The sequence below is a fragment of the Nelumbo nucifera genome, chromosome 1, assembly GCF_055504915.1.
Source record: "Nelumbo nucifera cultivar China Antique chromosome 1, China Antique-T2T, whole genome shotgun sequence".
Lineage (NCBI taxonomy): Eukaryota > Viridiplantae > Streptophyta > Magnoliopsida > Proteales > Nelumbonaceae > Nelumbo > Nelumbo nucifera.
The window spans coordinates 82,441,376-82,464,874 of record NC_142649.1 but is presented as its reverse complement, the minus strand read 5'-3'; the positions used below and the strand labels follow the sequence as shown (position 1 = coordinate 82,464,874).

The following is a 23,499-nucleotide window of genomic DNA, read 5'->3' as shown; positions in this document are numbered from 1 at the left end:
TCTACAAATAGCTTTTTTAAATGCAAAAAGAATTGTATAAATTGGATTTAAATTCATCGTCAACTAGATTGATGCGTGTCAACTGGAACTTGCCTGCTGCTTGGCATGAAACATGCCTCTGAGAAAAGCGGTTTGAGGTAAAAGATAATTTGTGCCCTTGGAGAGTTTTTTTGGACCTATGAGCTATCTATGTTGATGCTTGCTATATTCATATGGGTCGAACCAGCTGCCGGTCCAATAATGTGAAGTAGAAAACACTGATTCATCAAGTTAGAAAAATTAGTCACTTCATTAACAACTGTTTTTCTCTCTCTAGATTAGGCCACCATCTGTTTAAAAATGAAGTGTTTACAGAAATGGCCATGTCAGAAATCTGTGATGCATCAGTATGTTCCTAGATTCCATGCATTTTTTGCTAATGTGCATCAGAAATTTTAAGCAAGCAATAAGATGGAATTAGATAAAAAAAAAGTGCTGAATTTATAAATTAATCCAGAATAATTGCATGTTTGCAACATCCCACAAATCCTAATATGTATGTAATAACCAGAAAGACGCTGCGACTTCTGCCATATCTACACGTATTTACAAGTTAATTATAATTATATGCTCAGAGTATTTGCCAACAACCTATTCCATCAAAAACTGGGACATCCAAGTGAATGCCCTTTCATGCAAACTGACCTCAGTTCCATTTACCCAAACTAGATCCTAGCTTTAAATATGCAATCCCCAACTTAGTGTTGGATTAGAGGCATTAGGCAGTGCCAACGTTAGTGCTGTACTCTGTCCCACCAAACTTGGTATTTTGTTCTGTCCCTCCTTGCTATTGTCTATCGAAGGAAGGAACTGCTCACAGTTCTTGCTTCCATTTCTGGAGAACGCCGGAACAAGCAACTTCACAATATCAGCCACATTTTTCCTAAAATTCATTGAACAGCTCTTGTCACCCTGGTCAACGTCCTGTATTCCTCCTCCAACAAGACACCCTACTTGAGCACCATGCATATATGCTTTACAAGCCACCAGAATATAAAGTGCATTTTTGCGGAAATGCCCTTTCACATAGTCCTCAAAATGCTGCAGAAAGAGTCCAGTGGTTCAGATTATAGTCTAGTCCGAGAAACACAAATGGAAAAGGAAGAGTCAAATACACATCACAGTCCCAGAAGCTCAAATGCAAATGCGAGTGTCACAATTTAAAATCCGCATGGTCCACTGTCTGTCCATCCAATACACAAATGGATGTTACTAAGATCTCATATCTGTGATGTAACACAGCACAAATTTTCATCACCAGGTTGATGACTAATGGCTGACACAGAGGTGAGCTTTTAGTCCAGGTAGGGGGCAATCTGATATTAAAAGGTCAAGTGCTACGGTTCTATAGCTCGAGTTCAATAACAAATAGGGAATGCAACTTGAAGCAAGTTTGAGTTGCACTGGGCTGAGGTCAATATCAGCTTAATCTTAAGCGTTTGATCTTCCTTGATCATGTTAATATTCTTCTATTCAAGTATTCATGGTTAAGGGCTCAATATGCTGATAATATCAATTTAATTTGTTTGTAGTAATCCAAGATTGCATTATTAATAACAATTAAATAAACATGATACATTATATAACACAGGGACATGCATATACAGTCCAAGATTGTCTGCCCAGGTTGCCTAGGGCGCCAACCTTACCCTAAACTCATGTCAAAGGGAGAATTATGCTCATATTCTGTCTTCATAGACCAGGCTTCCTTGTCGTGGAGCAAAAAACAGGATTACTGAGCATAGTTAGTGCAATGGTCATACCTTTGGTGGATTTCTTAGCGAGTATAACATTGTCCTGCATGAAAGGATAAATGCATTCTCACTATACTCAAGGGACATCTGTTCGGCATATGGCTGCCCAGCTGTAGATGCAAATCCAGGCTCATTGAAGTAGGGTTTCGCATTAAGAACCAAAGCTTGGATAGATACCAGAACTTGTAGTGCAGTTGATTTCTTCGGGTCCCATCTCTCATTCTTGCTCCCATGCCAAGTGTTCAGAAGGCTGAGGCAGACTTTACCGCAATTGTACAAGTTTGGGTTCAATCGGAGCCCTCCAGAATGGTAGTACACCTCCTGACAGCAACAAAAAACAGATCCAGTTTCCCTTTACTTTTTTTTGTAAGAGATCTCATAGTGATCATTTTTTCGTCAAAAACATACCGGTGGAATACTAGGATATCTGGAAGGAAAGAAAACATCAAAGAAGAAGAGACCATCATGATATGGAGTTCCTGCAGCTCCCACAATGACAGCCCTCAAGAGATCCATCCTCGCTTCATATACTCTTACAAATATTGCATCTGTCAAAATTAATACAAAATAAAAAACAGATAAGTTCCTGCTGCCATTTGGGAGTGCTTATTGGAAAAATAAGTGCTTATAGGAATGGCACTGAGTGTTTGGTGAAAAAATGCTTCTTTCAAATGGGGGTCGTATAGGTATATCAAAAATTTCATGACAGGCCGGGCCAGAAACACAAAAAAATGAGCTTGAAAAAAAGGCAAAATTTTGGCTTATTTAAAACGGGCTTATTTCCTGAAAAAACACTTATTTAGGCTTATTTCCAGCACACATATAAGTGCTTAAAAATAAGCATTTCCAAACAGGAGCTAAACCATGTAGGAAGAAGCAATTGAAAATTTAATGAGCTCCGTCCTAGATTCTATCTTGTCTTTACTTGAGTAGGGAGAAACAATTTGAGTTTTACTCTGTTGGATGGTAGATCAGTGGCTTAAATTCTGGTCTTTTGTAAAACCTTGGCAAGGTTGAACCATAAAGAAGAAAATAATTGGTGATGTCCCTCTATATGGCCTTGCTAAAGGGATTGCTGAACTCAGAGTCTGGCCACATTTTGGTGTAGCTAGGTTCCTCATAAGATCAAGGCCCATACGTGATTGGTTTCCTAGATGAAGGTCCTTCCATTTGTCTTCATAGTGAGTAAAATCTGCGCATGGTGGAGGTGTCAGGTGTCATTTGATCAGTTGGTGGAGTTCTGACTCTTGATCTTCCACTATTGTTCCTTATGCTATTTTCTGGAGCAACTCTTTTTTTCTTTTCTTGTTTTTTTTTCTTAGGGGGGCGGGGGGAAGGGGGGTTGAAGAAAGCAGATCACAAAGGGTGGTGCAAAGTAAAGAAGATGTGTAATGACAGAATAAGGAGAAAAGATATTGTATAGTTGTTTGGTAATTTGGTAAAATGGGTGGTCATATCCATATGAAGGATAAAAGCTATTAAGTTATAAGGAGAAAAAAACCCCTTACCCATACACAGACAAGTTATAGATAAGCAATGCCCAACATAGCCTATATAAATTCTTTTAATACAAGCACTTGTTTACTGAATTTTCTTCCACTTACCAGGTAAACCAGCTTCCAGGATCTTCCACTCTTCCTGAATTTTCTTTGTCCAAGCACTTGTTAGCTGTCATAAAAAGAAAGTACAGAATATGTTACCCTTGATCAAAAGTTTTGTGTGGGAAGTGATAAAAGGGTTTTAGGGTGATAAGGCTCCAGATCTGGATGGGTTCACAATACTGTTTTACAAGAAGTGTTGGGAAATTGTGAAGATGAACGTGTTGAATGTGTTAAGTGAATTTCATGAAAGGGATTCTCTAAGAAGAAGCCTAAATCACACATTCATCACCTTAGTTCCGAAAAAGAAAGGGGCAGTGAAGCTGGCAGATTTTAGATCAATTAACCTAATTAGTAGCTTGTACAAGATATTAGCTTAAGTGCAAAGGTGATGCCAAATCTGATTGCAGAATCTCAAGGAGCTTTTATAGGGGGCAGGATGCTAGTGGATGGGGTCCTCATTGCAAATGAGTTAATAGATTCAAGGAGAAAAAGTGGAAGAGCAGGTCTGTTATGCAAAGTGGATATGGAGAAGGCATATGACCATGTAAACTGGAATTTTCTTGACTATATGCTGAAGAGGTTTAATTTTGGAACGTTTAGAAGTGAATGGTAGCACTTGTGGAATGTTTAGAAGTTCTAGGGGTCTGAGACAAGGGGACCCTCTCTCCCCTCTTCTGTTCATTTGTGTGACAGAAGCCCTGTACAGGATGGTAGAAAGAGAACAATTGGGAGGAATGCTGGAAGGTTTTAAAGTAGGCAGTGGGGAGGTGGAGATAGCTCTTCTTCAATTTGCAGATGGCACATTATTTTTCTGTGACGCCTCTTGGGAACAAATCTGGAATGTGAAGGCAATATTAAGATGGTTTGAGGTGGTATCAGGCTTGCATGTCAACATCTTGAAGAGTGAATTAATGGCTATGGGGGAAGTGTTAAACATGGAAGAATGGGCAGATGACTGGGGATGTAAAATCGGAAAGCTTCCTTCTAGATACTTGGGCATGCCTCTGGGAGAAAGTTGTAAATCCAAATCTATTTGGGAACCTATCTTGAAGAACTGGAAGAAAATGCCACTTGGTGAATTGGAAGAAAATCTGTTGTTCAAAGAGAAATGGGGGCCTAGGGATCAGATCAGTAAGAGAGGTAAACACAGCTCTTCTTGGTAAATGGCTATGGAGGTTTAATGAACAGACAGAAGGTTTATGGAGAAGGCTGATAGTAGCCAAATATGGGCTAAGTAGCAGGGATATGCTCAAACTTGAAGGCCATACAAAAAATCCAGCCCCAGTTTTTCAAGGGAATAAAATACAAAGTGGGAAATGTAGGAGGGTTCTCTTTTGGAAGGATAACTGGTGTGAAGAGGGCCCCTTAAAGAATGCTTTTCAGGACCTGTTTGAAATCACCACAAACAAAAATGCAACTGTTGCTGAATGTTTGGAAAGGCAGAATGGCCATTGCTCTTGGAACCCTCAGTTCAGGAGAAATTTAAATGATTGGGAGGTGGCATCTCTAATCAGATTGCTCCAGCTTCAGTATGACTCGAACATATCTGGAATAGAGGAAGATAAAAGTGTGTGGAGCTTTGAGAAATCAGGTGTGTTCTCTGTAAACTCGTTTTTTAAAGCAGTTACAAAGGAGGAAGCTATCTCCTTCCCAAGTCAAAGAATATGGGTTAGAACTGTGCCTTCAAAGATAGCTTTTTTTTTTGTTGGTCAGCAGTGCTGGATAAGATTCTAACCAAAGACAATTTTGTCAAAAGAGGGTTAGAAGTGGTGGACATGGCAAGTCCCCTATGTATTGGGAACGTGGAATCATCAAGTCATCTAATGTTACACTGCAATTTTACTCACTAGATGTGGTTAAGAGTAGTGGAATTATTTGGTGCTAAGGCTATGTTTCCCAGCAGATGTTAGGGGACTCATAGAGGCTTGGTGGCTGAATGGTCTGAGTAAAGCTGGAAAAGTGGCTTGGAGCATTATTCCTGCAACTGTTCTGTGTGTGGAGTGAAAGAAATAACAGATCATTTGAAGGAATTATATACTCAAAAGATGTTCTGAGGAAAATTCTGGGGATGATCCACTCATAGCTGACTATACACCTGTTGTTTAAAGGCAGACATCCAAGTGCTTTTTTTGAGTTTAATTTTTTGTTTGTAAGGAGTAGTTTTTTGTTTGGGGGATTGAGGCTGTACTGGGCTGTTTTGGTTTTTTTGTATATCCTCTGTTCATTTCTCTTTGTACCGGGGTTTCTATAGTTGATTTTTAATGAAATCACTTTACTTTACAGTTATCAAAAAGAATATGTTATCCTTATACCAGGAAAGATTTAAAGACAGAACAAGAAGAAGTTTGTTTCTCAAACTAGAATACCTTCTCTGTTGTTGAGCCTTTATTGACATAGTGATGGTCTGAATAATTTTCAACAGTATCAAATCGTTTGAATAGTCTATACTTCTTCAGAACTTCATCTTCCTCCACTTCCACTTTCTTGCTAGAACTTGAGATTCCAGGGACTATTTTAGTAGTAGCTTCCTTCTTTTTAGCTTCTAAATGGTCATCCAACCAGGGGATTGATGCTTCTACCCCAGGAGGGATGTCCATGGCATCAAATTGAGCTTGCAAAGTCAAACTATCATCATAATCTACCAAGTCATCATCATAATAATCTGTTAAATCAGTCTCGAAATCATCTATATTGACTGGATTCTGTGATTGTGGCCCAAAGTTGCTTGTAGGATACGGAGGAACTTCATTCATCAATCCAAGATCTGTTGCAGTCGCTGGGTACACAATATCATTGGCCAAAGCATCCTGGAAAGTTCAACATAGTTATATGGCAATTTGTGTGAGGATTACTGGAAGGAAAATGGTGGCTAGTGAAGCTATTTGTGGGGAGTAGTGATTGTATACCATGATTTGTTTCCAGTTGTCATATCCATCTTTTATTGCCTTTCCCTTCCCCTTGTTACTCATGTCAATTGTCTCTTTGAAGGTCAAAAGTTCAGATGGTTCATCCTCATCAATTTCAATTATGTCATGGGGAACAACCTAGAAACAGAGATCATCACAACCTTGTTCCTGATTATACTTATGATGCATCATCAAAGAAAAATAGCTTCAAAACCTAAAGAAAATTTAGGAGACATGGCACAGATTGTATTAGCAGTAAAGACTGAACTGGTTCTGTTCAACATAAAGATAATCTTAGGGGTATTATGGAACTTCTGGGTAGATGAATAATCATAATCCTAGAAACAGCTATAATTTAACATACCAAATTAAACAGCATTTATCAACTTGTGTAGGATAAGTTAAATTTTAAATTTTTATCAACTTGTGTAGGATGTGTTAAATTTCAAAATTTTAACAACACAAAATCCAAAGAAGAAGAAGAAGAAGAGAGAGAAGGCCCCTGATCAACCCTAGAGGCTAGAACAACTAAATTCAGACACCTGAACAACACCAAGAATAACATCCATGTAAACCAGTATTACAGACTTGAACTCTGTTCCTGCAAAGTTCCAACAACAGCACCTCTTTTCAGTGATCTCTTTCAGACAAAAGGCTAGAATCCCCACAATTCTGAGAAACTGTAACCACATTCTATAGTAGAGAACTACAAAAATCAACAATTTCACAGGAAAAAAGGCAGATAAGCTTATTAGTTTTCATACTCCATAGCAATACAGAATATATGAATAAAATGCTAAACAAGTTCTATTGAGAAACTGTCACCTATCTCCATCAACATGGCTTACATCAAATGTTGAACACCCCACACAAAGTTTTAGACATTGGAAGCCTAAAAACTTAGAAGTACCGAACTTCTATGCAATTTTGTAACAATCATAGAAAGATCAATAACCTGAAAAAATTGAAGATGAGCAATTGATAGCCCAGTGATATCATAGTACAATAACCAATGTTCCCAAGGAATTAAATCACTGGAGAACATAATTCCTGATCAAAAGCATGTGGATCTATTGTAAGTACATTAAAATTAAATCTGGACTCTTTCAATGTTAAACCAATATGCAAGGAAAATATTGGCATAACTGCATAGATTTTCCACCTCTACCTCCACTAGTCCCACACTCCCCAATTAACTCTACCATATTGAATCCAAGAATAACTCTATTATGCATGCATCACATCATTTCTAATTCTTCACAAGTTATCATCCCAGCCTTTTCAAATAACTAGATTGTGCTTCCAAGTTCCAACTACCATTAGTTTCCAATTCCACAAGACAATATAATCCCCGACTAAATGCACCTCCAAAACTTCCTCCAGAACAATACAAGCATACACTTGTGTAACAAAAACATCTAATAGCAATTATCTGCAGACACTTTCCTTTCTTTTGTTTTGATCAAAACAGTAATTTGTATTCATGAAAAAACTCCCTCCTACCTGAAAGTATGAGTAGGAAGGAAAAGTATAACTCAATCCTAGACAGCTACAAACATTTAGATACAGAAAATTTTGCACATCCAATCCCGGTCTAGGTGTTCCCCATAGGAAATTATCCCTCATTACCCGTGTTCTAGCCTGAGCATCAGCCAACAAAGTTGCAGACCATGGTACCCACTTGAATGAGCTGTTCAATTGTTTGTCCAATGCTTGAGCCTATCTTACTAGTGCTCTGTAACTCCAAGGAGAATCCCCATCAGCTTGCATCCATTCTATAACTGTTTAAAAGTCTCCCTCCACTACTAAATCCTTCCACCCTAACATGGAGATAAGGTTAGTCCTTAAAAGGCTAGATTTCTGCTTTTAAAGAATGCCATGCCCAAATGGTCCAGAATAACTGAGACAAATGTTGCTATTACTTTCTCTAACAAACACCTCCAATTCCAGATTCCCCTTGGTTGCCTAGGCTGCATTCATCAAATTTGAGTTTTAGCCTTCTGGTCTCAGGTGCTGTCCATTCCACTGGTCTCTGTTGAGTGTTGACTTCTAGATTGATGCCCTGCCACAACCTGCCATCCTCTCACTAGCTCATCCATAGTAACACCTTTGAATTCTTCACATGCCAAAGGCCAGTGCCCAATTCTTATCTTAATAAGATCTATCAAGGCACTTCCCCCACAAACCCCATTTGCTGTCCTTGTGCACTGCTTTAGAATGAGGGGGACCAGCTGCAAACGCACAAAGCAATACAGCCAAGAAAAACAAATTAACCAACTAGAGAATGCTCCTCTAAACCCCACATTTACAAGGGGTCTGGATCTGCTAGAAACAGAAGGCTAGGCAAATTGCAGCCAAACAGCACCCTTCTTATGCCATGTGTCCTTGACACATGGGACACTTTAGCACTCATGCCAAAGTAACGGATGGCCATTAAGCACTTCCCTCTCATATTCTCTCTTCTCACTCTCCTTTTTTTTTAAAATTGGGTCCCATTTTGTATATTTAGTTGAACCAACGCAATAATCACATGGATTTAAATATTTAAGTGGGTCAAAATGGGTTGGTTAGGTTGGGTTCCAACCCAACCTGGTCAAAATGGTTTATTAATGGATATGGGTAGTAGGGGTGTCAATGGCCAGGTTTGGGTTGGCCCCATCCAAATCAAAATCAATTTGAACAGGGTCCAATAAGACATATTGAATTGGACCTGTCTAGACTTAATGGTCCAAAGTATTTATTGGATTAGATTGGACCTGGTCCATCTGTAATGGATTTATAGTGGACTGGGTAGGGTTGAACCAATATCCGGGTTTGGGTTGGACCCAATCTGAATTAAAACCAATTTGAACAGGTTGGACGGTCCAATAAGACATTGAGTTGGACCAGTCCAGTCCAAACTATTCATCAGATTGGATTGGGCCTGGTCCATCTGTAATGAACTCATATGGCACTAGATCGAATTGGACAAATATCCGGTCCATTGTTAACCCTAGTGGGTGGTTGGTGCTTTGGTGGATGGGTTGATCTGAAATCCACATCCAACCCAATCCATCCATTTACCACCCCTAGTCTCCCCAATTGCAAGCTAATTCTCTGACCGGCATTGACATTATGCTGCTTGCTAACAGTGTCTTGAGACGAGTAGACGACTCCATCAGTGTCACTACATAGGGGGTTTTGGGACCATTGCGTTTTTTGCAGTTTTTGAGAAACATTTTTTCATGGTGCTATTTGGTTCCATTGCTGTTTCCTGAGGAAACGACACCATATAGAAGCCATATCAGAAAATGCTTTGTGGAAAGAAAAAGCACCAAAATTGCATTTTTTAAGATGGGCAATGTTTTGAGAAAATTGCAAAACGTTTTCTTACTGTTTTTTGAGAAAACAGCCAACTAAACGGCATATGCCAATGTGTTTTTTGCCTTTTTCTCAAAATCTGGTGTGGCACCATTTGCTCAAAAAAATGACGATGGTCCCAAACACCACCACAGTTACGAGTAAATCAGATACCTTCTTGTTGTTGTTGTTATTAAATTTACATTGCATATATTTTGTTTTGGTCCTACTTATTTTAAAATTCTCATCAGCATCATCTATGAAAAATCCACTTAGATAGGCCCAAATTCCCAAGATTATAACCACCAAAGTTCAATTTGATGCATCCCTAATGATAGAGACCAACAAGGGGAAGGGTGAGATGTATTTAATTACCAATGTTTTTGCCATTTGAGATCAATCTCTAATTATGTCATCTGTCATGATGTAATCAAATTTCTTTAAGGTTTCTACTCAGTGTGGTACCCTTAGTATAATTAATATTTGCAAATGACCACTTTATTGCTTTTAACTTTCTCTTTAAAAATTCTGCTATTTCTCTCTTCCCATAAACTAGCTGCCCTGGCACATCACAACAAGATCATCCTTCACTTCATAGTGAGGGTGAAGAGAGTTGAACTAAATAACCCTTGCATAGAATCCAGAGGAGTCTATCGAACATCAAACAAGGAAAAAAGATATCATATTCTCATATATTAGTAGCATAAGCATAAGAAGTTCAAACATCAAAATATCAATATGGCAAAAGTTGGGTATCGGTGTGTATTGATACACCATTTTTTTATTTTTTTACTTTTATATTTTAAAAGAATTATAAGGATGGGATCAATCATCCTAAAGGTTTAAGCCTTTTAAAATATGCATGTATCGGTGTATCCATGAGTATTTGTGCACACTGATACAGATATGGCTTGCTTCATATATGGCATATCATATCCATATTTTGATTCTTGATGTTATCAAGTGAAATATAGCTTCAAAATTTGCCACACAAAAGAAACAAATGTTTGGTGAGAGACACCAATAAGGCCACCTCTCTTGGAGGTTATCAAGAGTGTTAGCTTTGCATACATTTTTATTGACCCAAAATGGGCTACATACTCATACCAAATTACCATTTTATGAAAAGAATATAGTTGTTTGCCCCTATTAAGATGTTTATATATCCATACTCCCAGTCTCCCACCTAGGCAATGAGCCTCCAACATGCATAGGTGATGGGCCTCCAAAATGCCTAGGCAACACACTAACTACATTGAGTAATAACCTGAGATGACTGACAGAATTTGGTCCAGTGTTTTAAAAGCACAAGGCGCAAAAAAGGCACAAGGGCCAATTTGCGCCTGAGGCGCTAGGCGAGGGGTGCCTTTTTAAGAAAGGTGCAAAACTACAAAAAAAAAGCTAAAAAATAAAAAAAGCCAGAAAATTCAAAAAAATGCAAAAGATTCAAAAATATTAAACATAATGTTAATAAAAAATATAAACATAAATTAAAAAAAATGTTTTAAAAAACCAATTATCTAAAATTAAAATACATAAATAAAACATGTAAAGCGTATTCAAATGAAAATTTAAAAATAAATGGAAACATATAAAGCATTTTCAAGCATGTAAAACCCAGCAATTAGACTCAAAAAAGGCAAAAAGCGCAAAATTTTAAAAGGCGCACGCCTGGGCTGAGGCGTAAGGTGCATCAGGCGCACACCTAGGCACACTAGGCGTGCGCCTTTTGAAAGGGGTGTGCCTAGGACCTGGGTGAGGTGCATACCCCAAAATGCGCCTCGCCTGTGCGCTTAGGCGCGCCTTTTAAATCACTGATTTGGTCTAAGAAAAGTAGGCAAAAGAATCCAATTTCTTGGCACTATCTACTACCAAGGTCATCCTACTGAAAGCCATTTCTTGGCACATTAGCATAAAATTGGCAACACTTTGAATCAAACCTGTAATTTCATGCTTCTCAGCCCAAGATTTTATCCATCACATTAAGCAATGGCCCTTTTAAAGTTTGACTCTATTCGACAAAATACACTTTCTCCCTAGGGGCCATTGCTTGATGCCATGGCAAAACCTTGGACTGAAATGTGAGAGAACAAAGATTCCAAGTCTAAAATGGCCATTTTGTGCAAAAGAAGAGCTAAAGAACAGGTCCGTATCCCTCCAATCCTGGATGGCTAGGACCATCATTGGGTAATGGCCTTTTTTCCTAAAGAGTAAAAGAAGCAACTTAGAAAAACTCCCATGAACACTAACATCTGTAGAAAGAAAAGACAAAACTGGAACACTAAAACTCCCTCCCAGTTCAGATCCCTTTTTAATCCATTGTCAACTCATTAGAACCAAAAGCTTACTCCCTCATGACCATATACATGCACACACAAAAAAAGCAAGAAGCCTCTAAGAATCCTTTTCCAAAAACAAATAGCAGTGTAGCACCCAAATTAGAACTAGATACCCACCCACCAGACTGTCATACCAAAGCCAACAGCACCCACCAAAACACCTAAAGGAAGCCAATCAATCAAATTAGGCTCTTCTCAACCAAAAGTCAGCCCTATGTAAAACTAACCTGGTTATCCAATAGAAATGGGCTCCTTTAAAAGTGAATTGCAAAAACTGATCCATGCAATAAAATCATCACAGAAGAGAATCACTACCCCATGCCATCCAATAGACCCCAAAACATAGCATCCCCAACAATCTACAGATCTCCATCAGTATTGAAGCATAATTAATCATGCATGCAGACAAACTCAAATACTCAATAAAATAACATCTTCAGTTTCTTGTGTTAGCTCTGTGACACTAAAAACATAAAAGCACTTCTTCAATAACCAATAAAATTAATGTTGTGGAATACTATTCAAAGAACAATATCATTTTAACTGGACTATTTTTCCTAGTGCATTCTCTATTTGTTAGTTGAAATTCAAAATGCATTCATGCTTCATGATTCCAAGGTTCCAACAAAACTTGGTGAAAGAATCATTTTTTAGGTGTAATAACGAGATGACTTATGGTGAAAGCACCATTGTTTTAGATTTCATGAAGAACTGCTTAAACTTGCACATCTCACCTTGAGCGATGGACAAGATAAGTTGGAATAAAATTACAGTAAGTATATTCACAAGAATCTAGGAACAGCTGCAATAGTTGACAAAATTAGTCAAATTAATTCTAGTATGTAGGAGTGTAATTTAAAAAGGCCATTGCCTAATGATAGCCCCAGGCTCCTAGCTATCTGGGCTCTTCGGAGGCTGCAACAAGATTTCAAACAGTTGGTGTAGCTGGAATTGTTAATGAACATTTAACAGTAAGCAACTACTTGGAGATAATGAAGATATTCTGTTGAAATATGGTTAAAATCAGGGAAACGGGAAAAAAGCATAATAACATGCATTTAAGTTATCGAATAGTCCTCCTGTGCGAATTTAAAGAACGAGGCAGTTTTAGCATAAGATACAATACATCACAATAACCCATTATAATGGGATTTGAAAATCAAATCTTAATCTATCTTATCATACAACCAATATGGTAGGCTCTTAATAGTCTAGATTGCGACACTCTACTCATGAAAGCAATATCCCCATTCCCGAAACTTAATTAACAGAGGAACAAGAACTAAGTCTATCGATAAGTAATACCAACATTACTAATAACAGCACAAATCGGCGAAAACAAATACTCGTATCTGAGTTGAGGTATCCATAACAGCCAAATTTAAGCCCTTTCGACAGAAAGAAAGGAACCGTATAGATAAAAAAAATTCCTTACTTCCTGATCAATATCTATTATATAATATATAAAATGAAGGAAGCCACCAGAACCATCAGAACCCATGAAAATAATCACAGAACACTCAATTGTCTCTAAAATCAAAATCGACCACTCTTTTTTTCCATATGACAATCAGGAATAAGAAACTCAGTATAACAATAAGAGCGACCAGACAAGAGAATAAACAGACAAAGAAAGGGAGATTTCTCAAACGATTAATCAAGAAAATATCACCTTGTTATGTTTGAGCTTTTGAGCAGCCGGCGGCGTGATATCGATGACGTCGGGATCAAAAAGTGAAGAACTACCGCCCGACATTACTCTGAGCCTGCAATCAAATTATCGCCAAACAAACCAAAAATCGGAACAGTACGGGAAAACTTCCAACGCAAGATTCAGAAGTCCAGAAAGAAGAAAGGAAAGAAAAAAAAGGTCCGGTACTTGGATTTTCTAATGACGTGTCTGGCCAAGGGCGCCTGCTCCATTAACGATCGCCTCCTCTTGTCTTGCACTTCTCCCTCTCCGTATGCTCCTCCTTCCCAGTCTCTCCTACTTCCACTCTGATTCTCCTTTTCTTGCCTTTTCAGTTAACTAAAATGAATAAAAACGAAGAAAGAGAGGGAACGAGGACTCTCTGTTGCCCTTCTAAAAATTCTTCTCTCCTTTCTCTCTCTCCGATTCGCGCCTTTTAATAAGTAGACTTACTCGCACCACGCGAAAATAGCGGGACGTATTATACTAACAAATTGCTCCGTCTTCAACTCTTAATTACCAATAATACCCCTCAAAACGCGACGAGAACTTTTGCTTTTTCCTCTACGACTGTCGAGAGTCTAATCCATGGCCTCGCCTTTGAGCTTGTGGAGTACGGTCTGACTTGTCTACGCCACGTGTAGCTTAAGGAAAATTTTGGTGGGTCATACTCCGTTAACCGTCTGATCAATTTGACATCTATCCAGTACAGATTTGCCCCATCATTGCTTCCTGACCCACATTTATCTCTGAGATGTGTTAGTTAACAAAATAAACAGATATTAATAAATCATAATTACTTAACTGAGGAACTCGTCGTGGATCGTGGGCCTCCAAGGAGAAGCACTGAAGCAGCATTCCATTTCTCTCGCGTAGGACGTAATCCAACGAGAAGGCCTAGAGAACAGAGCCCAAATCTGCAAGATATCGACACGTCTTCCTTCCAAATTCTGGGGTACGTGGATCATATTTTATTCAGTGACCCGCACGTGAGATGCCTCTTTTTCTTGGAAATGGGTCAGAAAGGGTCTAAACTTGTGTGGGCCCAACTGTCCTTAGTAGGCTTTGGTGCTCTGCTTTCGAGTTTTGTATTTATTTAACCATTATTTGATGGGCTGTATATTTTGGGTTTGGAGTCAAATTAGCCGGAGATGGGCCCTTCGCTTGTTTCAAGAATTGAGGCCCACCACAACATGGATGAATGGATGATGGATCAACTGATACTATGATTTGGGCCATAAATCAGCATGTATAAAAGACTATACCCAACAAGGCAACAATTTTTTAATTATTACGCTTTAACTGGATGAGAGAGGTAAAAGTTGAAAGGGGACCCAGACAAACAGGTCCAATATTTCTTTTGTTTTAATTGTAAATCACTAAAACAACCCTAGTTAAATGACTATTATGGTTAAATATTAAATAGTTAAGGGTAGTTTGGTTAAGTAGGACACCAATTTGGTCAATTTGATGTAGAAGGTAGTACCAATATCTTTGATAATAGTACTTCCAATGTGAATTATTGAGAAAACCGTGGGTTAAATATTTTATTGAACACCCTCACTCAAATGACTAATGAAAATTCTGTTTGGTAGCACAATGACAAGAGAACCACCAAATATTAATATTAGTGTTAAGTTGGCAGCCAGTACTATAACTTTTGTCAAATTTGGAGCACTAAATAGATAAGAATGACAAAACACGAATCATGTAAGATGTAACTCATATAGTTTAAATAAGGCTTAGTCGCTTAGATGATGATGATGATAGAGGATTCAAACTCTTAATCATATAACCTACCCCCCCTCCCCCCCCCCCCCCCCCCCCCCCCCCCCCCCCCCCCCCCCCCCCCCCCCCAAAGTTTGTCTAACTCGGGCCAAATCACAATGGGCCCAAAAGATTTATTAGAGGACAGGTGGCAACTATGCAACACATGTGATTATGGTTACAATGGGGTGACCCCCTTGACGTCGGTTTACTTTACAACATCCTGCGTGAAAAGGTAAGTCATACACGTACGAGATGGGTACAGTTATTAAGTAGATTCCAACATAGCATTAAAAAGGCACAGCTTGCATGTGTATATACACAATCAATCAAACATCCAATATGGGATTTGGGATTTGTGGAGACTGGATCTGCTCCTCACATCTGGCACCTCACTGGTGTTTCATACACACATTCTACTATGCATAGGAAACATTTCCTGTACTTATTAATGAATATTCATGGGAGATATTGCTAATGCACAGTGAATGTGTTTGTGAGGTGCCGATTTATGAGGAACAGATCCTTTCACGGATTTGTGATATCCTCCATGTATATGTCCCACAGAGTGACGGAGGAGTTAGAATCTGCTTCTCACACTAACCTCACAGCATTTTTCAGCCGCACATCGAGAACATTTCTCATACTAATGGGAGATGTTCCCAATACACGGTGGAATGCTTCTGTGAGGTCGGTGTGAGGAGCATATCTCAATCGTGAGGGAGGCACTGCATCTTATGAATGAACATGATTTCGTTTGGAAATGAGTATTCGAACGGGCCTTGCACTGACCGAAGCCGATCCCGTTCGTTTGAACAAGTTTGGTACCGTATTTAGGTTTGCTCCTCTCTCTCAGCTATTCACAGCAGTCTTAGCAATAGAGTGGAATCTGGTAAGAGCTTGCGTTCTCCTTCTGATTTTGCTCCTTGTTCCTTGCTCCTTGCTCCTCTCCCTTCCTCTTCTTTGCTTAGGGTAATAGGAATAGGGATCGGTCTAGATTCAAACCGTCTGTGTTCCCGTGAAAACGGCTAATCCCTGCGATGCTTTCACCCGCCTTCTTATACATTCCTAAATTTCAACTACTTTGTTGTTTCCTCAACCATCTTAATCATCAAAAGAGAGCAGGCAGATTAGGACAAACTAGAAGTAGTACAAGAATCTCATAAAATATCATAGTTTTTGTGTTTTTGACTTTTTTCCTTGTCAAAATATATTGTTTATAACAAAATACAGAACCTCTACCACGTTCCCCATTCTACACAAAACCCAGGAGCCAATTTATTCGATTCTATATTGAGGGATCCTGATGTGTATGCTTCCTTATTTGATCATCTTATGCTGTGAAAGAAGTTGAAGATTGCATGCAATCATTGTAAAATATTTAAGAACTCCTGTGATGTTTGTAGATGATAATTTGTTGGTAATTTATTGGAGGCTCGTAAGGTGTTTGATAGAATGATGGAAAGATATGTTGTTTCATGGATGGCAATCTTGAATGGTTATTTGAGGGCAAGGTTGAATGAGTATGCTATATAGCGTGTTGGTTGAAAGTGGCATACAAGCTAACACCATATTTACTTGGAATTACTCTTGTTAAAGTGCAACAATCTCAACACCAAAACACCATAGCCATATGGACAGGAATTTATTATTTGGGCCATTTCCAAACTTTGTTCAGATGGTTAGTTTTCAGCAAGTCCTAAAATGCTATATGTATTTATTTTCTTTTGTTCTTTGTTATCGTGTGTGAGTTGTTTCCTTTTAGTTTATGATGCAGACTTAGTTTGTAATTTGGTAGTTTTTTTATAAGAATTAAACACAAGGAAAAAAAAATAGTTTTGAGGTTAGGTTGGGAACACCCAAACTTGTCCCCTCTATTTGGGGCAAGAGTTCTGACGATTGCAAGCAGGGTCATCTGCTTATAGTTGCTAAAAGCGGTTTGCATGTGATCAATTCCAACTCTGATTTTGGGTTGGGAGCACCCAAACTTCTAGTTGCAAGCAGGGCCATCTGGTTAGCAAGCACAGAGTAATACTTTGTTTCTGGTTTGCAGCGTATAATTCTCCTAATGCTTTGAGTATAGGTTCTTAAAGTTGATTCACGATCTTATTATCACCACAATTCCAATGTCTTCTGCATTTTGTTTGGCTCTTAACTTAGGTCACTTTTTTTTTGGGTAACCTGAATACTTGTTTATGCATATAGGTTAGTCAAGGTGAGTTTGAGACTCTCATATTAAAGTGACAGGAATTGCATATTTGTATCCAAGCCATTTTGGCATGATAAGTGGTGTTTCATGTTGTTGAAGAAACATATTTGCATACATTGATCTATCATTAAGGATATGGCATGTTGCTAAGATAACTTTTTTGCTGATTAGCAACTCTTGCTCATATAGGATGTTTTGGAAAAAGAACTTCAAAATCTCAAAGGCAACAAGTGCATCAAGCATTTCTCAACACATTATGATAGCACTGACCTGTATCAATTTCACTATTTGGATAGATGTGTCTAGCTTACATTTTGGCTCTTAATCTTAGGCCCAAAGACAACAAAATAGTCCTATCTTTTGATTTTTGTCATGGCTTATAATTGCATTGATTTACTTATGGCTGATTAGTGATTATTTGTTGTACTAGGATTTTGTTTTTGGTAGAACTTGTACTAGGAGTTGGATCCTTATTTATTTTTTGTTATATAATTCTAAATTTTGAGTTCCAATTAGTAGAAGTTCATGATTTGTCTTAAAATTGGCCTAGTTAAATTAACCAATTAGTAGAAGAATTATTTTGGGCTCAGTTGTGATTCTTGTTTTTCTTTCCTAGTTTACTTGTAAGTTTCAAGGAGGGGCTGCAGCTCGTGCCTCTCGTTTGGGATGATGTATGAACTCACTCTAATTTGCTTCTGAATCAATAAACTTATTATTATTCATCAAAAAAAAAATATATTATAGTGGTAGAATTGGAATTTTTCTTTTTACTTTTTTCTTTTTGCAATAGAATGATAAAGCATATAAATTAGGTTTTATATGCGGGACCCACATAGTAAGTAATTCTTAATGTGGGCCCATGCAGCCCAGGCCAGGCTGAAAACAAAACCTAAGCCCAATCCTGAAATTTTTGGTTTGAATTGATCCAGGCTTCTAGTCTGGGCTACAAATAATCACACCTAAATATAGCACAAAATATTAATTCAAAAGGAATGAGAATGGAAATTGTAACCAAACAGGTCTAAATTCATTCTCATTCTTGCCTCAAAAAGAATTCATTTATTTTTTTTTGGAAAAAAGCATTTGGTTCACAGCAATATTTTCTCATTATGCTCATTTTTTCCTATTCTTGCCCATCATAGAATCTCATCCTAGGTAAAGATGAGAAAAAATGAGAATTGAACCAAACATGGCCTAAGTGAACTCCTTTTGGTGGTGTCTTTCCCCACACACGCATAGTTGAAACTTGAAACCTTAACTTGGATTTTGGGCAAAACTCATGCTATGTAAGAATTGTTTTAATGATTTGAGCTGCATTTGGCAGCATCCTTGTAACCAATCAGCTTGAGCTATTCTTGGGGTTGAATAATCATGATCTTGTGTAATTGCTTTTCTTATCAAATGTGTTTGCTCGTATGATCATTCAAGTCACCATGAACATTGATAGGTAGCATGAATTCAATTGACTCACTAGAAGTCTAGGTTGTTTCTTTTATTCTTAAGATGATTTCTTCAGCAACTTGTCAACATAGTTTTCAAGGTGCCAAGGCGAGGCTAGGTGACAAGGGGGCACCTTGTCGCCTAGTCTCCTAGGCGGGCGCCTAGGTGATGCCTAGGCGATGGATTTTTTTTAAGTAAAACCATATATCCTAGGGTAGTTCCCTAGGTTCCATAACCATCTTTCCTTGATAATTATTCATAAATTTTCATAAGAGAAGTATAACTTTCATGTTTAAGTCTAGAAAATCAACATTTTATGAGAAGAAAAAAAACAAAGGAAAGAAAATTCAAAAAATATAGGGGCTGAACCCCTACTTTTGTTATAGGAAAGAAGAAAAGAAAAGGTGGAAGAAGAAAATGTGTTGATTAGACAAAATTTTAAGTTCTTCCCTTGGTTATTGGTTCAGGTTTTGAAATTTTTGAGGGTTCAATCAAGGATCAAAATTTTGATACGATACACCTTGTATCGGGTGTATTGTATTGTATCTTTGGGGTCTCGATACACCTGTTTACAGGTGTTTTCGGGGACCCATTTTTTAAATAATATATATATATATATATTATATTTAAAAATGAAATTGAAAACCAAAGAAATAAAAAAATAAGGGGAGTATCGTTATAAGTATTGATACACCTCTGCCGATACATAGAGGTGTATCGATACTTTGAACCATGGGTTCAATACAGCAGTTAGCAATGTTTGCATTGATTAAACCCTAACAAATAAGAAAATAATAAAAATAAATTAGTATATAAACACATAAAATGAATATTCTAGTTTAATAATGCCTATTTTATAATTGTAATGTCAAAAAATTAAAAATATAAAAGTATTTTATAACCCAGTGCACAAAACTGCTTGGTGACTGGGTGAGGCGAGCCTCCAAGGGCACCTTCTTGTGTAGGCGTTGCCTTGACAACTATGCTTGTCAAGCTAACGTGAAGGTTATTACTCAATGCTGGTCCTGGTCATTCGGGATCTTGGGAGGGGTGGGTTTATACAGAATTACGGACTTAAGTTCTGACACATTCTGCATGAAGTGGCGATCCTCAGACTTGAATCTGTGTTCTCAAGTTTGTCAAGTTATAATGTTTTCATTTTTGGGTTATTGTTCATACAGTTCTGAAAACCAATATTTTTTCTTATTGGTAGTTCTGCATGCCAATCTGGCCCACTAAGAAATGCAAAAAGAATATGTTTTTACTGTGGATCATTCTTAGTTGGTAGTTATTCAGCTTCTTGATTTTGAGAGACATTTATGAATAATTGCTAAAATATTCATTGTTATCTTATTCTATATCTCTCATACTTTTTGCATCTTCCTTATGGAATCCACTCATTGTATATCTCCAATATAACTGTGCTAAACTTTGATCTGAATCTTTTATTATCAAAGGATAAAAACTGATACGAGCATCCCAAGGGGGGCGCAAGATGCAGCCACACCCTTGTACAATTAAAGCTGAAACTGAAAATTACAACACAGCCCAAAAAAAGAGCATCCCTAGCAGCCCCTTGTTTGGCTAATAAATATGCCATTGCATTAGCAGACCTGTTCATCCATTGTTTCCTGATAGTCATATGCAAAGTCAGCCACTTAATTTTCTTTAGCGGATCCCTATACTTCCAAGTAACAGAATCCTGCTCCTGCAACCACCCCAAAGCCACCTGAGAAGAATCACCCTCTATGACTAAGTTGTTCATCCCAAGTTGATTTGCAATCTGAATACCCACGGGCCCTGAAAACAAAGACAAGAGAAGCCTACTGCCTACCCCAGACAAGCCGGGATTATCCTGATTGCTCCCATCAAAATTCACTTTTATAAACCCTTCCAAAGGTGGAGCCCAAGCTGTAATGGACCTGCTTCTTCCTGTAGAACTATTTGCCACTTCCAACTAGTTCCCCCAGAGGTCATCAAAAGTGAAAAACTGAAAGGAGTTCAGGGTTTTCAACCAATGTATTGCCCTTGTTAGGATGTTCTGTTTTAAATATTTTGATTACTTAGCATCTAATGCACTGGTGAATTTGTTCAAATTCTCAAATTAGGCATTTTGTTAATTGCATACATCAGATACACCTGTGTATGTGTGTAGTTGGCATCTTCCCTTTATGGATCAAATATCAGATACAACCTTGTTCCCTTCCGTTGTGGATCATTTGTATTCATTGATCACCATCAGGATATTGATTATCCCCTGATTTCTATTTTGTCTAAATGTTTTGGTTTCTTGTCTTTTGTGTGCTGAAAAATCGCAGAAGATTGATATTTATAAGAAAGTAAAAAAAGGAATACTGAAGAAAAAGATTATAAAGATACAACCAACCCTAAACCCGATCAAGGCTGACCCAACCCTAATAGGATTGGGTCAATGCATGTTTACCACTTAACCCGACCCACTAATATCTGTAATTGTTATAAATATGTGATCGTTTTACCTATGAGCTCTTCAATCTGATATAACTTGTGCAAGTTTTCCTCATCTTAGTTCTACCATGGTGCTTTTAAGCTACAAATGTGGGCTCCTTGTTGACATACCTGTGTGGTGAGGTTCTGCTTCTAGTTTGTTGAGAAAGTAACCAACTAGGTTGTTTGAACTCACACCAAGAATTATATATGCTTTGTATTACACCTGTTTGTATATGTCTTCTTTGTTTAGTGTTCTATGTGCTGTTGCTTAATTTTTCTTGTCCATATTAAAGATAAAATTAATCTGTAGCAGAATGGTTTTGATGTATGCCTTTTCTAACCTGTAGCAAAATTGTTTTGATGCATACCTTCTGTGTTTGTTGTTCTTATGTTTGGTCTATGTTCTTTTTTCCTATGTGCTGCTGTCTGATTGGATTTTACTTAATTGTGTATACATACATTTAACCTCTATCAGAACTGTTTTGATGTATGCCTTGCCTGTTTACAAGGCTTTTGATCTTTTCCCCCACTTTGCTGTAAGCAGAACCTCCTTCTCTGAATCTCACTGAATGCTCCTAGTGTCATTGAGATGTATTACTCGGTGGTGAAGCGCCTTTTTGTGCTTCCATCCTATATCAATAATACAAATCGACGTTTTGTTTTCTCTCCTATCATCACTAGCAACTATTCTCATTTCTCCACAGACTCCAATACTCAACCTTTATCTCCCCCAAATCCTAATAATCATCAATTACACCCTGAAATCAAGGCTTCATCATCATCATCAACAACAGAAGAAGGTGCACCAAGTCCTCACTATGAGACCCACAGCTCAAAAGAAGAGCAAAGGCAGAGAGTTGAATACCAAGATGAGCAGGCCTGTGTCCTTCGAGCTTCCCTTCATCATGTGGTTAGTGCATCCAATCTGGATTTCCCCCTTCCTGTTTGTGGGACCTCCTCATTCTGATCATAGTATTAGTGCATTACTCTGCTTTGTCAATCTATTTTCTCCTTTTGTTTTTAAAATTGTCAAATTTAGGCAAAAATTAGGAGAAAATATACTGAATTATTTTGGCAAGTATTTTTTGACCATCCAGTTTTGAATTGTCATTGTGGCTTTGCAGGTTAGGTTGGGATGGACTGAAACAGCCATGATTAAAGGGGCAAGGGATGTTGGGCTGTCTCCTTCTATTATTGGATCTTTCCCCAGAAAAGAAGCTGCACTCGTAGAGGTGTAAATTTGTTTTGTTTTTAAACTCTGATGTTAGTCTCAACTTCATTTTTAGCTAATAAATTTGTACATATGCTAATTCTTTTATTGGTGCTGCCCCTAATCTTTTAAAATGGTGAAAAACTGTAGTTGCTGGAAATAAAAGAGAGTTGAGGAGGTGAACATAGTTGAAGCAGAGAATGCGGAAAAGTAAAAGAAAAAACTGTAGAATTGTAAGAGAGAATGATGTAAACTTGTTTTGTTTTTAAACTCTGATGTTAGTCCCCGCTTCATTTTTAGCCAATAAATTTGTACATGTGTAAATTCTTTTGTTGGTGTTGCCCCTAATCTTTTAAAATTGTGAAAGAACTGTAGGTGCTGGAAATAAAAGAGAGTTCAAGAAGAGAAGATAGTTGAAGGAGAAAATACAGAAAAATAAAGGAAAAAAACTGTAGAATTGTAAAAGAGAATGGTGATAGAAGAGAATTGGAGAGAACTCCAAATAATGGAGCCATTGTGTCTCCCAGTCCTATTTATAGTAGTTTGTGGAAATAAAAGAAGAGAAAAATAAGCAAGCCCACTGTCTAATAGGAACTATAAGAAAAGAAAAACACTGTTACAATCCATTTCTCAACACTCCCCCTCAAGTTGAAAATAGAGTCTTGTTTCTTGAGTTGTTGAAGTCTGTTTTGGTGTCCTGTTTGCAATTTCAAATGTGTCAATTGAGTAAACATTG

General features: G+C 37.8%; 1 protein-coding gene and 1 long non-coding RNA gene across 4 annotated transcripts; one reads left to right on the top strand and one right to left on the bottom strand.

The window, feature by feature from the left end:
• Nucleotides 1-461: 461 nt before the first annotated feature.
• Nucleotides 462-14,300, bottom strand: LOC104599599 (putative ubiquitin-conjugating enzyme E2 38). The gene is made up of 8 exons (XM_019198123.2): nucleotides 13,858-14,300; nucleotides 13,651-13,744; nucleotides 6,301-6,438; nucleotides 5,761-6,201; nucleotides 3,398-3,461; nucleotides 2,202-2,341; nucleotides 1,803-2,114; nucleotides 462-1,080 (listed from the first exon to the last, which is right to left on the bottom strand). Exons 1-8 carry the CDS (start codon nucleotides 13,899-13,901, stop codon nucleotides 718-720), a joined length of 1,596 nt encoding a protein of 531 aa, XP_019053668.1. The 5' UTR covers nucleotides 13,902-14,300; the 3' UTR covers nucleotides 462-717.
• A 1,888-nt stretch (nucleotides 14,301-16,188) lies between these two features.
• LOC104599387 (uncharacterized) lies at nucleotides 16,189-23,087 on the top strand. 3 transcript variants are annotated; one of them, XR_016073177.1, is made up of 4 exons: nucleotides 16,189-16,327; nucleotides 22,098-22,463; nucleotides 22,678-22,785; nucleotides 22,914-23,087. It is a non-coding gene; the product is annotated as an uncharacterized LOC104599387 (long non-coding RNA). The 3 variants fall into 3 exon arrangements; XR_016073183.1 differs by having other exon boundaries at nucleotides 16,298-17,116; XR_016073171.1 differs by lacking the exon at nucleotides 16,189-16,327 and having other exon boundaries at nucleotides 16,334-22,463.
• The last annotated feature ends 412 nt before the right edge of the window (nucleotides 23,088-23,499 follow it).